Below are 15881 nucleotides of genomic sequence, written 5' to 3' on the forward strand. Positions count from 1 at the left end.
ATCAAATCATGTTACACTTGTTTGCTGCTCAGTCCTCCACTTGAAGCAAATGTATTAAAATCCTCCATAATTTATGTTGAGTCCCTTCTGTTCAAAAAATATTGGTCAATGTTGCAATCAGCAGATTATGCGTGTTGGCTTGCTCATGTTAGTTGTTGATTTATCATATATTATAGACTGTATAGTTAGACTGAACAATATTTCGTTCGACAATCACAATGTAGCATAGAAGTCACATTGCAGGATGTGCAGGTAATCACATGACTTAAAACACAACATGCTGCCACTCCTCTGGTGTTGGATGTAAACAAAAACTACACATTTTCTTGTTTCCTTGACTAATCTACATCAAAATCCTCTGATATCACCATAAGAAGCCAAAGAACTGAGCGCTGTGCATGCAGTCTGTCCGGTGATGCTAGTGTCATCACAGATAAACCAGCGGATGCTTTTTTGCACCTGGTCGATTTTACACGAGTATATTCCCCTCTAAAAGTTATACCTTGTCCCAGTGCTCGTTGATAGATGGTCTGTTAACGACGCAGGGAATTCTGCACTGTGTGAGAATGACAGCTTTGTACACTGTGAACTTTTGTTTAATCATAAGTTGCAATAATGGGGCTGGTCAGGTCGGCTAAACGTGACTTTTACTGTCATTAAAATGGCTGATACATTTAAATAACACATTTGTGAGTTTAATTGCACAGTTTATGAAGAAATCAACCCCAACTCCTCTGTATGTGAGTGTGTGTTTGAAATCTGAAAATGACTTAACAAAAATTAAACAATTGTTGATGTAGAATTTAATCGGTGTGCAGAGACGGCACCCCATTTACCTGCGATTTAAATCACAAAGACAAATATTACTGTAATGTTGTTTTTCCTGATATGATTCCTCTATAGTGGATATACAATATTTTCAGTACATTTTGTTCACATATTCATGATCCCCAGCAGATGAAGCCTACAGTTTTGTGTCATCAGTAGTGTATTTGTTATACCACCTTAAATGTAAGTAAAGGTGTTTACTGCCAGAAGCTCCCTTTGGTGCTATGGCAGTTTTAACAGCATGTGACACCAACTGAAGTCCCTAATAGTTGGATTACATTTGAGGCCCATTTTAAAAGCTGACATGACTGAACGTGGTGGGAGTTGTGCTTCTGTGAGACTGTGGGTGGTTGGATTAATAGACAAGGATTTAGATTGGATGTAATGATGCGGTACAGGAAGCAATGGAGGAAGTCATCCTCTCCAACCCCCACTGTTTTAACTGTTAATACTTGGAGATGTGGGAGATGGATGGGGATGGTTGGGTAGTGAAATATAATCATACAGTTTTTACTCATCCTACCCATGTGGACAGATGTACACACCCACTTAAGTGTCTCACACCATGCAACCAGCCAGCCTAGAACCATATTACTGGTTGTGGAGCATTGGGAATTACTACTTTTTCCATGGTAACACAAAAAGCTTTATTTGTTTTGTCATTCCTTGCCCTCATTGCACAACATCACTGACCACTGACCTTAACCCTAATGATCTAACAATGTATCTTACTGTCAATTTAGAGGATCACAGTTTGCTGTTGTCACAAACACCTTCCCTCCCTCTCACAAACACCGCGCTGTCAGCTGGAGTCCACTGTAAATGTCTTGTCGTCGAGCCTCTCTGCTGATATTAGCCGACATCTGACCTTTAATGAGCACACAACCAGAGCCCTGCTGTTGTGGGAGGTTAGCGAGACTGTCTGACAGCGATGTGGTCTAATGAGAGGGACCCTCTCAGCAGAGTCTGTCAGTCCTCCATAAAAACCATAACAAAACCCCTACACACCTCATTAGCATCATGTTAATAGGCCGCTCTACGGCAGAAGAACATGGGAAGCTGGAGTATGGTGGAAAGAGGGGTTGCATGTTTACAGTTGTATCAAAAGATTCTCAGGTAATAGCACGTTTATTTGCATGGCTCTTTGAGACTCTTACTGCTAGATGCAGATGGCGATGCAAACATTAAAGCATACAGGTGCATATGATGATGGCAAACAGAAACATTAGAAGTCAAGGTACAAATAAAACTGCATAAAAACAACATAGGAGTAGACGGTTACGTAAAACAAGGGATATAACAGGCAAGTCGAGTTTAATTTATTTATAAAGCCCATTTTTTAAAAGCAGCTGAAGTGCAGTACAATGAATTAAAAACAAGCTTAAATTTAGTTAAAAGGTATATTATTATTATTATATATTATATATTATTATTTAACTTTGTTGTGATTTCTTACCCATCCTCCTCTCTCTGTAACCTTATAAACGTCTCCCGATCTCCATATCCATGGTTACAGATGTTCTGAATCCCTTATCAGCACAAAGCCCCTTGTGCTTTAACGTTTAAACAGCTTTACATCTCCCAGCCCCTCTCTTCAGTCATTAAGTGATTTTCTTTAGCTTGGCGTGAAAAGGCTGCACAGTGGATACAGTCTATATGAAGAACAATCTCTTGTTAGCTGCATTCTTAAAAGCATATGCTTTACTGAATAAGCAGTAGAGCAAATTATTCCTTTTCTTTCTCGGTTTTCTTGTTAAGTTGAAAGCACTGTTTACCAAATTGCTTTCATATTTTCAAAGAAACAACTGCCTCTGGTTTAATCATTTTAATTTTTCATTATTAAGAAGCAATTTACACATGCTGAGTTTTTGCTACTTGATGGAAATATCTACTAAGTTCAGAGACTGTGCTAACCATTACTAAACATTATTGGTGCTTCTGAGGACCCCTGAACAATTCTTAAAGCTCTTCCTTTGTAGTCCAAATATCACAACCCTCTTTTTAGCTAGAAAATTGCAAACAAGAGTGTGAACTACTGGTAAGGTTGTATTGATCAATTTTAGAACAGGCTCATTTCTAAAAGAAAAAAAAAATATTTTTTTTTGGGCCTTCTTATTCTTACATAATGTGATCTGTTAGGCCAGTGGTTCATGTGAAGTACTGTACTTGCTTTATGCGGTTTGTCTCGTCAGTCCACATAATAATAATATTTTCCCAATTGGAATCATCAAGATGTTTTTTTGTTTGTTTGTTTGTTTGTTTGTTTTTTTTTGCAAATGTAAGACGAGTCTTTGTGCTCTTTTTGATCAGCAGAGGTTTGGCTTTGGGACTCTCCCATGCATGCCATTTTTGCCCAGTCTCTTTCTTATTGTTGACCTCCTGGATGATCTATCAGTGTACTCTTGGGGTACTTTAGGTAGTCCAGCCACCATGGTGTTCCAAGTTTTCTCCCTTTGTGTATAATGGCTCTCACTGTGGTTCACTGAAGTCCTAAAGCCTTAGAAATGGCTTTGTAGTCCTTTCATTTTGTCTGACATGTTCTGTCTAAGTGATTTCCTGATTCAGCAGCTGTGGCAGTAATCAGGCCTGTGGCTAATTCATGATTTAAAAAGGGGAGGGGGAATTATTATTTCTCATAGGGCCAGGTAGGTTTGGGTGGCTTTTTCCCTTAATAAATAAAAGAATCATTAAAAACTTCATTTTGTATTTACTCAGGTTATCTTTGTCTACTATTAAAACTGGTTAGATGATTTGAAACATTTGTCTGACAAATATAAAAAATTTTGGCAACACATCCCCTCTGTCATTATTCACATTCCTGCTGGTCATGTGTCTAATGGATCTTTAGTGGCATTCATTATTAAGGACAAGTACAGCTAAAAGATAAAGGCCATGCAACCTCATGGACAGCCCTTGCTTATAGCATTTGTCCCACAGACAGCATGCTTGCCCTTCCCAGTGCTCAGTTTTAGACAAAAGGACAATTTCCTATATCTATTCTTTTGAAACAGAGTTACTAACAGATCACACCATCAGCTATCATCTACCAGTGACAAGTTCAAAAAGTGCTCTTTCTAAATCACCTTTTCGTGTTTCCCTAGGGGCCACAAACGCAAGCTTGATGACTCCAGGGAGGAGGAGGACGATGACAGGAAAGAGGTAGCAGTGGAATCTGCTGATGAGTCTTCTAGAGACTCCAACGAGGAAGAGGGTGGCAGCAGCTCGGAGGCAGATGAGATGGCAGCCGCCTTGGAGGCAGAATTAAATGACTTCATGTGACATAGAAGAAGAAGAAGAAGAAGGAAGAAGAAGAAGGAAGAAGAAGGAAGAAGAAGAAGAAGAAGAAGAAGAAGAAGAAGAAGAAGAAGAAGAAGGGACTCGGTCATAGAGATGAGTCCCAGTCACCCGAGCAAATGGTACATGAAGATCCTATTTTTCTGGTTCCGTGTCTGTGTGAGTTGGGTGTATGAGCCATGAGTGTGTGTTGTGATAAAAATGAATGTCCTGTACAGATTTAACTTTGTCGCTGTGTAAATAAAGGTTTAATTTTTTTGTAGCATTGATATTTGGCCTTTTTGGCTTAAAACAGTTTGACATTAACATTTTATTGTAAAATAACAAAAACCACAGGAGACATGGAATTTGATACTCTTTTGTTTTACTTTTTTCTATTTCAATTTTTTATATTGATGAGATGAAGCTTAATGAAATTTTTGTGGTCGTACATGCCAAAGAGTTTGGAAAAGGTATGCCAAGGCGTGTAGCTAATTGTTTTACTCTGGACTTCCAGTTTTACTTTTCTTTTGACCTGAGCAGTTTTTTCAGGTCATAAATGCAACCAGCGGATCTAGACGTTTGAATGTGATTTTTCAAGTCATTTATTCTCCTCATGGTGTTTGTACTTTTGATAACATAAGATTCTGATTCTGTTGGAACCAGCCCCTTGATGCACTATCACCTGAACTGAACCCAACATAAATCAAAGTTTGTCTTTTTTATGTGTTTAATAAGTGTTAGCTTACATTTACCCTTGTCAGCCTAGTTTTACTTTCTGTTTTATACAATTCAAAACAGCAGGCACTCTCACAAGGTCACAACCAATGTTCACTGCAGTTTCTAACTTGTAAAGACATTATTCACTCAGAAATGTGTATTGCTGTGTTGCACACAGATAATTGTTTTTGGCCCCATTTGTGAAGCAAAGATTGAATACATTTCTACCTCCAACCCAAGCATGGTATGGAGGGACCAGCAGGTTTCAGAAGAAAAAAACTGATGGGGCAATCGTTGGAAATGGAATAAAAGGGGTTGCAGAGTGTAACATCTCTCTCAAGAATAATTGTTTTCATGTTCACAGCCTGCACCTTTTAGCGCTGGCAGCAGCTTCAGAGAGCTTTTCACCAGCATTTATTGTTAGGTTACAAAAGATGACTTCTGCTTTCCTCTGTATTATCTAAAAAAGCCTGGCCTAGACTAAAAGATTTTTAAAATCCTAACTGATTTTATACATGCAAAACCCCACAAATGGTGGCAAATGACAGATTTAACCATTTTGATTTATAGTGTGTCCATTTAAGAAGATGACCACAACAATACGCCATACACTAACAAATTTATTCCCTATCAACCAGAGTCTCCACTCTAGAAACTCCAAATTTTGCGAAGTAGGTGTCAGACTTAATAACAACAATCTAAATGTGTCATCAAGTTGGTCTTCCATTTCTGACATCCATCAAACTAAATGCTTCAGTTTTACCATCATTGTCATGGCTGTGTTCGTTGTGCTTCCTCCTTCTGTCAGCTTACATCCTGATTGGCTGTTACAATTTAAAAAATCCTGCCCATGGCTTCTTGAATATCTTTTGTGTTCCCCTATTTAATAGGTTTCTGATTGTAAATATTTAACTTCAATAAGTAGATCTCAAATTGGAGCATTTCCAATCAGATTGGAGAGGGTAAAAACACTTTAAATACACCACAGGAAATTCTGGCAAGAAAATCTTTAAAACCATCCAATAATCAGGTCTTTGCTGACTTTGGTTGTAAGGGAGAAATCAGGCCAAAAATTAGCATGATTATCTAGTAGTGTGTGTCGGGCTTAATGTTTCTAAAAAGCTCTGCATGCTGAATATTTCCTTTACTCAAGGACATGTCACCAAGGAAACTATTTGTCTTGACCTGGCTTTAGCAGCAGCTGAAGATCTGGAAATTTAAATCCTGGACAAGATGTGTCAGATTAGTCTCACCTCTGCTGTTGTTGACAAAGCCAGTATCATAAGTCCTGTCCCTTCGTGATTTTACGCGGTCATTGAGGGAGAATTGGCATAGGTGAGGGGGACACTGTCTTAGAAGTTAAACTATTTTCAACTTAGAGCACAGTGAGTGCAGAAAAAAATTGCTCACCTGATGCTGAGAACACTGATAGCTGAAAAAACATTGTACAACATTAGCTTTGTATTAAGATGAGTGCTGCCAGCACCAAAAGAAATGGCTATGGACACAAGCCCTTATTTCAGGGTACTGTTATGAATGCTGTCAACAATTTAGAACAATTCATGGGCAGAAAGTTTCCTGTGGAAAGCAGCAGCCTACAAGGATTTTTAAGAATAACATGGGCATTTATTGGGAAGAGAAGAACCTGAGCAAAAAAGATTTTTTTTTAACCTGCCTGTCAAAAATAATGAATGCCTCATAGTCAAAAGTAGTCATAACAGCGGAGGGTTCACCAGCATCGAATCTGTTTGTTGCTCTTTGGTTCTTACCAGCGTGTTTGCAGAACATAACTACTCTGTGTGCGCTTCATTCACATCACACTTTACGGGATTTCATTTTTTAAGATCAAATGCCTCAATATCACTGTCTTTTTGAACCACTGTCATGCAAAGTTGCCTAGTGTGACTCATAGAGTACATAGTGTCAAGGTTGCTTTCATTCTGCTTGTATAAATGTTTTCCTATCTATTAAGAGTGAAACCCACAGCACTGAGTTTTTGTTTCTGTCTCTACTTCACAAGTGGGAAATCTGTAATATGCATTTAGTCTATAGAAGTAAAAAAGTGTCCAGAGGCAGAGATGTCTGGGTCTCTGCTGGATAAATTATTTACCCTCACCTTCACCTAAAACACCCAACAAAACATTAAGATGTTCCTTTCACAGTACGAGTTGTTTTGTTTGTGTTGGTGGTGGTGATATTTTATTAAAAATTTCTGTGAAACAGCTGACATGTAAAGTATTTGTAAAGTCTATTTCCTACTTGACCCCGAGAGAAAAGATAATTTCATTAAATAAAGATGTTTATAATGAACACAACAGTATTTGGTGTTGTTCTGTTTTTGCACATCACATTCATAAAATAAAACACACTCCTAGTACACAAGAAAACTCATTGTTCAGATGAAAACCCTGTGAGTAGTGCATGCCTCTGAGATTTTTTGTGCCAATTTTCAAAACTCTAAGTGTTTTAGCCCAGCTTCCTGTTTCATGGCTACAACATATTGCCATGGCAACCATGTCAGAGGCAGATCAGTAAGCTTGGCAGAGGTGACTACTCTGATGTGGGGACATAAAGGTGGGCAATAAGAGTTTTGAGTTGCAGCAAGACTGCCGAAATTGTAATTCTCTGCACCGTCATAGCCCCACCCTTCAATGAAAATTGACATATTAAATACTGGCATGTTATATGTTACACCAAATTATCTCAATGTAGGTCAAACTGCTTTTTGACAGTGCTCCATAAAACTGTCTAGGTGTGTACCAATTGTGCATTTTTGAGCATGTTCACTGCCCCCCCCAAAAAACTTGACTGATTTTCACTGGGCTTTTGAATCACTCTGTGCTTGAGCCCTAAAGAGGATGGCATTATTGATAGCTACATGGAACAGAAAGATGTCTCACACACTGCAGGGCTCCAAAAATATTATTTATTGCACCAACGTAGTGCAATACCTGCCCACCTAGGTTTGGATGTGCGTGTAGACTTTTTTCTTATTATTTCAACAATCCCCCCCATCCCTACCTGTCCACTCCCACCTTTATTCCACAAGAAGCCAAAGCTGAAGGCCCATGGGGTCAAGTCTGGCCACAATAGCAAATTTTTGCCCAGACTTGAAAAGGGCTGTGCCCACCCGATCCCCCATACCTGACTGAGCTTGAAAAGTTTTGCAAAAAAGAATGGAGTGGGGTTTTTTTAGGTCAAAAAGGCCAAATTATAATGACCATGATTTATTTATAAAATCAATAAAATGGTAAAGCGTCCAAGGGGATGAATACTTTTTATAGGCACTGTTATTGGGCCTGTAGTGGCATTTGTCCGAAAGGGGAAATCTGGCCAAGAATCTACTTGAATATCTTGTCATGTGTAGTGTCCCATATCAGAAAAAGTGAGGCGCCAGGACCCTTAAAAATATTTTGCTGTCCCAAATTACCATCAGTTCTAATTGATTTTATTAGCTATGTTCACTGGGACTAACCTTGCAAAGCAGATGATTTGCCCATTTCCGTGTTTCTAACTGACTAATCCATCTTGCAGAGCTCCAATCTGAACAGATTGTGCAGCACTTTTCTGGCATGGTGGAGTGGTAAAATAAGCAAGCAGCGACAAGAGGCTGGAGCGGAAGAGATTAGCATGGATGCTGCGATAGCGTTAGTTTTATCAGGACTTGAAAACATTTCTTCGTTTAAAGAAGAACAAAGAACAGCATTGAGTTCTTTTCAAAAATGACAAAAGTGGTGTACTGACACATCTGCATTCACCGTGGTTTGTGTTATGCAGTTCTCTATGGAGTGTACTCCTCTGTAGCACCGCACACCTATGACGTCATGTGTTTTGTTTCTCTGATTGGCCCGTAAAGAAGTGACAGACAGAACGTTTTCCAATCACCCCCCCAAGTTTTTTCTCAAAGGCTCTGCCCTTTCCCAAACACAGTCTATGGGAGGTTTTGCAGACCTATCTGGCCTGTCAGGTTACACTGGGGCTGGGTTTTTCCCACAACCTTACAAAGATCATTCAGAGGCCAAGATACTGTACATGATATTGCAACTTTTGATATTGAGAAGGTCTTACACAGAATTCATCACAACAGCTGTTCTTTATTGTGGAGAATCACAGCAAAGGCAACATTTAAGGGTTCCTACAGCTTAAAACACAAAAATATGATCCTCAGAGATCCTAGAGGGAAAGTTAGTATAATAATTTAATGTTAAAGCTATTGATAAATGCTTACACAAAATCATAATAGGCCCTTTGTTGTTTCGGTGATATAAAAATGTTCTGGTTTAACTTTGCAGTTTTCTCTGCGCACAACTTAGACACTGCATTTTCTGCAACAAATAAATGAGTGAGATTACATCACACATGGCTCACTCATTAAACAACTGCTTGAAGCCTTTGTTATTAAAGACACTGTACGGGTACAAGTCTTCACAAATGAAGCATAAAAGTGCTTTTGTGATCCTCTGATCCTGCTCAGAAGTTGAGGATAATTTAAACTTCAAAGTATCATTCAGTGTTATGGTTGGGAGTACACACACCAACCCAACAGCGAGCCTCGCTGTCGTTGCTCCTGGGTTGTTGTTTGTAGATGGAGATTGGTCGTATTGCTTTAGTATTAACCTTGTTTTTGCCAAGTTTGCATATTGTATAATTCATGTTCAACTTTCTGATGTTTGCAAAGCTCCAAAATGTGCCCATAACCTTGACGGTGCATAAAGTTTCTCATCCAAACTTATTTTTCTTTATTCAGAACATGAGCTGCTTGTGTTGCTTGGCTTTTAACACTGCCGCTAGGCTTTACAGTGAACTGCACTATCAGACATGTGTCTTTCAAAAGTGAAATCACAGCATTTGTGGCCATATTGATTCTGTAACATCTGCATTTGTGCACGTGTTTGCAGTGTATAGCCATTGGACTTTTTTTTAGCACATTTACATGCACATACATGTTAGGAATAAAGTCTGATCGGAATAAACATACATGATGTAAATACATCAATCTGTAGATTCAGAGCTTAAGAGGTCTATTTGTAATGATATTGCAGTTTGGAAGAGAGGGGTTGGTTACACTGATTTGGTGTCCATGTACAAACTTCTTACAAACATGTCTTCATATTTGGAGTAAACTGTTCTTGGAGTATGTCCTCTCTTCATCTGTTCATGTATGATCCAGCGGACATGAACTATCCCTGTATATCAACTGTAGGACAAGTTCTTGCTTACGAAGAACATCAGAAAAAGACTTGTTTGAAGTTCATGATGTGGGTTTTTGACCATTTTTGCCACTTGTAAGTTACTTTGTTGTCACTTTTCACCCATTTTTGCCACTTTCTGCCCTTTTCTTGCCACTTTCTCTCCCCATATTTGCCAGTTTTACACAGTTTTAGTGTGCCTGTCTGATTGCAAAGGCAGGACAATATTTTGGTTGCAGAGCATGACATGGTGCTAGTGCAAAAAAAGTGTGATCAAGCTTTAACTTAATGTTACTTTATCAATACCAAAGCTTATCAGTGGCTGCTGCCACTGTCCACTTTGTTGATAAGTAAATGCTAAACAGAGATAAATTTCATACAGGCTAAAGTACTTTTTTAAAAAGAGTTTAATTTGAAAAACAGCTTCTGTTGTTTTGTTTCTGGCAGATTACACTGGTGAGACAGCTCTGCTTGAGTCTAAACAGTGGCATACACGGACTTTTTCAAAGGCAGGGGCGAAAAGAAAAAAAGGGCTCATACAGCGCATTCTCGCCACTGAAGAGGGCACTTTAGACATGTTTATGTGTTATACAAATGGCACATTATATAGCCTCAAAACAGACTAACTAGACAGACTACTCAAGTTAGTTTGTAGTTAGGATCAGCATCCACAAGAACTGTGTAGATTCAACGCTGGACTGTGAAGAACACGGAAATAAATACATAAATCCCTAGGGGGTCTGGGGGTCTTACCCCAGATCATTTTCAATTAAGTAGATGCCATTTCCTGTATTCTGGTGGTAATGGTCTTCCGGAGTTTAGTGTGTTTTCTTTACCCAAGAGGGCACTTTATCATGTTTTAACCAGCCAAGAGGGCAATTAAGTGTTTTTTTTCACCCAAGAGGGCAGTTTAGTGTGTTTTGCCAATGAGGAGGGTACTTAAACGCGCCTTTTTGCCACCCAAGTGGCGGTTTATCATGTTTTACAATAGAAACACACCCAAAAATGCTGCTGGGATTGAAGTTACTCATGTCCACCATCTCCTGGTGTAAAGCCCTCAACCATTAGCCCTATCTCCCTATAGTACAGAGTCCTTTAAAAAATCCTGGATCCAGACAGTGATCCAGATCACTCCCAAAATCAGTTCTTCCTTATGCTATTTCTGACATTTCCTGAAAATTTCATTAAAATCCGTTCATGACTTTTTGAGTTATGTTGCTAACAAACAAATGAACAAACCCACCCAATCACATAACCTTCTTGGCGGAGGTAAAAATGTTTGTCAACAACCTTTTTTCCATGACAGAAACTAGACTAAGACTAACAAAAATAGATATTTGACGGCAAAAAGTAAGTTTAGTTTTTGTCAAGATGACCAAAACTAGACTAACATAAGGGAGGGGAAACTAAGACTGGCTAGAAACAGTACAATAAGGAGAGACTTACTTTGAGTTATTAATGACTTATTTTACACATTTTGATGATAGAAATATGCAAAGTCTTTGGTGTCGATGAGGGATGTAGACTTCTGAGAATCTGGATCTCAGGATGAGATGAGCAGAAAACCTGTAAGGGTCTGGGCTAGATGCTGATGAACAGAATGGTGGCTGGGGTGGAGGAGGGTTGCAGTGTCCACGCTGAAACGACTGTGAAAGAGAAGACAATAGATTTAAATTACGACAGGTGCATGATGATTGGTCAAACAAAGATTATGGCAGAATCTGATTGGCTTAGTATTTAAGAGCGTGAGCGCCCATAATCAGCTGATCACCAGAGTGAGAAGAGAGAATGAAAGGAAGAAGGGAGAGATATGAACAAGTGGTGACGATAAACGAGCAAAAAACAGTCATCCTGCTTGAACTTTAGCTGAGCTCCATATCTCTGGTGATAAAAACTCGGACCAAATGTAACTTTGTTACAGACTAAAATGATTGTACTGGACTGCTAGACATTCAAAATCCATTATATTCTCTGCAGTGCACATATGGTATGTCAATATTTTCATCAGTATATTTTAAATCAGTTAAAGTATTTAGTGCATTATTTTAGTGTTTTACATTTAGATTGATTTGAAATTTGGTTAACTAAATTAGTTTAAAGAGAAAAAAGTTGTAACTAAAGTAAAGATAAGGACTTTTTAGTGACTTAAACTGCACTAAAATAATTTCAGTTTTTGTCAACTAAAACTAAATTAAAATTCTAAAGGTTAGAACTGATTCAAATAAAACTAATGCTAAAAATATTTTAATCTAGAGACTAAGGCCAAGAGTAAGTTGACGATAGCTTAAAAGAAACAGGTAGACTTGTCTCCTGCAAACTTTGGTAAAGCAGCACACCTGGAAAAAACAGTAATCCTTCATTGAAGACATGGACAGGGTTTATTCGAGAGGCCATATGTATTCTTTCAAATAAACAAAATAAGGTTTACATCAAGCAGCAGCTTCCAGCCTTGAACAATGAAGCCAAGATGAAGGCCCAAAAACTGCAGTTCCTCAAGTGTACACTTGAGGCTCTGTCCAAAAACAAAGAAATCTACACATTCCAATATAAAATGCACAAATATATTCCAGCATCATAAAAAAAAAACCTGAAAAAAATCTTTTTTATTTTTGTTGCCTGTTTAAAATTGCAAACTCAATCTTCTGTAAATGGCATGATTATTCATTTAGTAATATAAACACAGCAGGTCAGACCATTATGCTTGGCCAGGTAGCTAGTTCTAGTGCTACTGATCCTAAATACATACCTTAATATTATTACTTTGTTCTTACAGGGGCCCGGGTGGGTTTCAGTGAAAGGGCAAGCACAAAAAAAAAACGAGAAGCATGCATAAGAGTTCATCATAACAGTATACATAACAGCATACATAACTGTAATGTGTCAGTTTGTTGGGAGCATCAATAGCTGAAGGATCAAAGCTCTTTTTGAAGTTTGCCCTTTTCCAGGTGAGGAACCTGTATCTGTGAAACACCACAGCCCAGGAGTGGAGCTCTGGGCTGTGGTGAGTGCTCTGTGTGTCCCACTCAAGCAGTGTTATCCCTGCAGAGCATGCACCATTCAACGGCATCGATATTAATATAGTCCAAGTGTGGCTGTACCTAGGGCAGACCCAGCTGATTGATTAAAAAAACAAGTCAAACCAAGATGGGCAGGTGTTGAGCTGAAATAAAGAATGTCAAAATAATAATTATTAAAAAAAAAAAATCTAACACACTGCAGGGCTCCCAAAGTCCAAATTATTTATTGTGCCAAGTAAATACAAATGCATTTTATAAATGATGATTTCGTTTATCAAGGGGAAAAAAGCCATCCTAACTAATCTGGCCCTATGTGAAAAAATAACGACACCCCTTTGTTAAATCATGAATGAACTGTGATTAACCACATTTTTGGAAAGCTGAGTTCAGTGTCATTAGCCACAGCCAGGCAGACCTCTTGAATTAAGAAATCACTTAAATAGAGCCTGTCTGACAAAGTGAAGTAGGCAAAAAGATCTGAAAAAGCAACACATCATGCCATGATCTAAAAAATGTCAAGAATATTTGAGAAACAAAGTCTTTGACATCCATCGGTCTGGAAAGGCTTACAAAACCATTCTAAGGCTTTGGGACTCCAGTGAATCATGGTTTAGCGCCATTATCCACAAATGGAGAAAACTTAGCACATTGGTGAACTCCAAGAGCGCATCAACAACTCATCCAGGAGGTTCCAAAAGAACCCAGAACAAAATCTAAAGACCAGCAGGCCTCCCTGGCCTCAGTTCAGGTTTGTGTTCATGATTCAAAAATAAGAAAGAGACTGGGCAAAAATGGCATCCATGGGAGAGTTCCGAGGCCAAAATCACTGCTGACTAAAAAGTACAGAAAGGCTTGTCTCACATTTACCAAAATCCTCCAAGACATTCTATAAAGTATTCTGTGGACTGATGAGACAAAAGTTGAGCTTTTACAAGGTGTGCGTCACTTTACATGTGGTGTAAAACTAACACAGCATTTCATAAAAAGAACATCAAACATCTGGACAGTCTGGACCCACATCTGATTGAGATGCTGTGGCATGACCTTAAACAGGCTGTTCATGCTTGACAACCCTCCAATATGGCTGAATTAAAACAATTCTGTAAAGAAGAGTGGGCCAAAATTCCTCCACAGTAATGTGAAATATTTATTGCCAGTTATTGTAAAAGCTTGCTTGCAGTTGTTGTCAGCGAGGGGAGGCAAAACCAGTTATTAGGTTTAGGGGGGAAAGACTTTCACATAGGGCCAGGTAGATTTGGAAGGCTTTTTACCCTTTATAAATGAAACGACAATTTGAAAAAACTTAATTTGCTACTAACTTGGGTTCTTTGTATCATATTAAAATTGGTTTGATGATTTGAAACATTTAAGGGATAAAAATATGAAATCCCTTACATCAGTGGTATGTGGAAATCTAATTTTTAACAACCTCACATCACTTTGTTTTTCTCCTTCTTTAATGTTGTTTCTCCCAATTTGGATATTTTTCATGAAATATCTTTAGGTGGTGGAATTTTTTAAAAATCTGGCTCCTGATCTCCAACCATCTGAGAACCACTGCTCTAGAGTTTCTGACCCTTTCTATTATCCTGTCTGAAAAAAGACAGCCCTAAATTAATCATTCTTTCACCGATGCAAGTCACATTAGGTTTTTTCTTCACTTATCATACTTGGCACGTATAACTTTTATAACTTTTATCTGCTAGCAAATAATCTTGTGATCCCTGCTATTAGTTGAAAATGTTTTTGCTGGTTTGGTCAGACTTTCAAAGATGAAGCTCTAAAAAGGCTTGTACAGGGGGTTCTGATAATTTTGTCATACCTATTTGAAGCTCTGTGTGTTAATTCCTAGTAAGATAGCTTCAGATAGATCCAGCTGCTTAGCAAGACTTTGATGTATGTGAGGCTGCAACTCATGCCTCCTTTCATCAGTCTTTCCTCAAAGATGTCCTATTCCACAGAAAAACGCATAAGCAGGAGCTCTCACTGGCATAATCCCAAGGATACACTTTCATATCTCTCATCCTCTTCGCCCAGTTTTCTTCTTTTGTCTTTGTCCTGAAGGTGGTCAGTCACGGATGTGATTGATTGGCCGTGGAGCCAATGAGGGGCTTTGTTCTGATTGGCACTTGAGGTCAGATCTCAGTGAGTAGTTCTGCTCAGGGTTGACAGACTGAGTCAGTGTGAAGAGAAAAACTGAAAAGTGAACTCGTAATGAACGCAGCTTTTCTTTGAAGCAAGAACTAGAGAGAAACCCTCAAGGATGTTTTAGCCATTACATTTATTTTTACTGGATCCTGCCTTATCATAAGTGTTAGATTTGAGGTTTTGGATTTGTTGTACTCCGGCATGACTCTGCAAGATGTAGGGATATTTTTATTGTCCTGACAGCTGAGGGTATGTGCAAAGCCAAGGGCAGAACAACACAAAACAAAAACCTATAGAGATCTTAATTAAAAACAGGAAAGATAAAAACAGAATAAAAGTGCAAATGTGTTTATGAGGTTGTTTATTGTCTCTGTTTCTCTGCGTGTGTGTGTGTGTAGTAAATGGTGCTGTTAGTAAGCTGCCCTCGGGTGATAAGAAATCTGCTCATCTCTCAGTGTGAATTGGGCACAGACTTCAAAAAACAGAGAGAAGGAGTTTTCTACCTTTGCTCTCTGCTCCCTACCACAGACCACCCACTCCTACCCACCCACTTGCACAAATCCCCTCAGGTTCAGTCACATACAGGTGCAATCTCATTTGCTGTGCTCTGAAAGGTCAGTGGAAACCAAGGTCAACAAAAGTTCAACACAGGTAGATGGGTGCCGCAGCTCAAATAATGGCATGGAGCGGGTTGCTGCTGATCATG

General features: G+C 38.8%; 1 protein-coding gene across 2 annotated transcripts in view; it reads left to right on the forward strand.

Moving 5' to 3' along the window:
- ctdp1 (CTD (carboxy-terminal domain, RNA polymerase II, polypeptide A) phosphatase, subunit 1) overlaps window positions 1-7087 on the forward strand; it is a 102614-nt gene extending 95527 nt beyond the window's left edge. The window contains exon 13 of one of the 2 annotated variants that reach the window (XM_041809297.1): window positions 3930-7087. In XM_041809297.1, the coding sequence (XP_041665231.1) occupies window positions 3930-4107 (178 nt within the window). In that variant the 3' untranslated portion in view covers window positions 4108-7087. The remainder of the gene's footprint in view (window positions 1-3929) is intronic. The other variant, XM_041809298.1, reaches the window with a different exon arrangement.
- The last annotated feature ends 8794 nt before the right edge of the window (window positions 7088-15881 follow it).

The sequence above is a fragment of the Cheilinus undulatus genome, linkage group 16 (genome assembly GCF_018320785.1).
Source record: "Cheilinus undulatus linkage group 16, ASM1832078v1, whole genome shotgun sequence".
Classification (NCBI taxonomy): domain Eukaryota; kingdom Metazoa; phylum Chordata; class Actinopteri; order Labriformes; family Labridae; genus Cheilinus; species Cheilinus undulatus.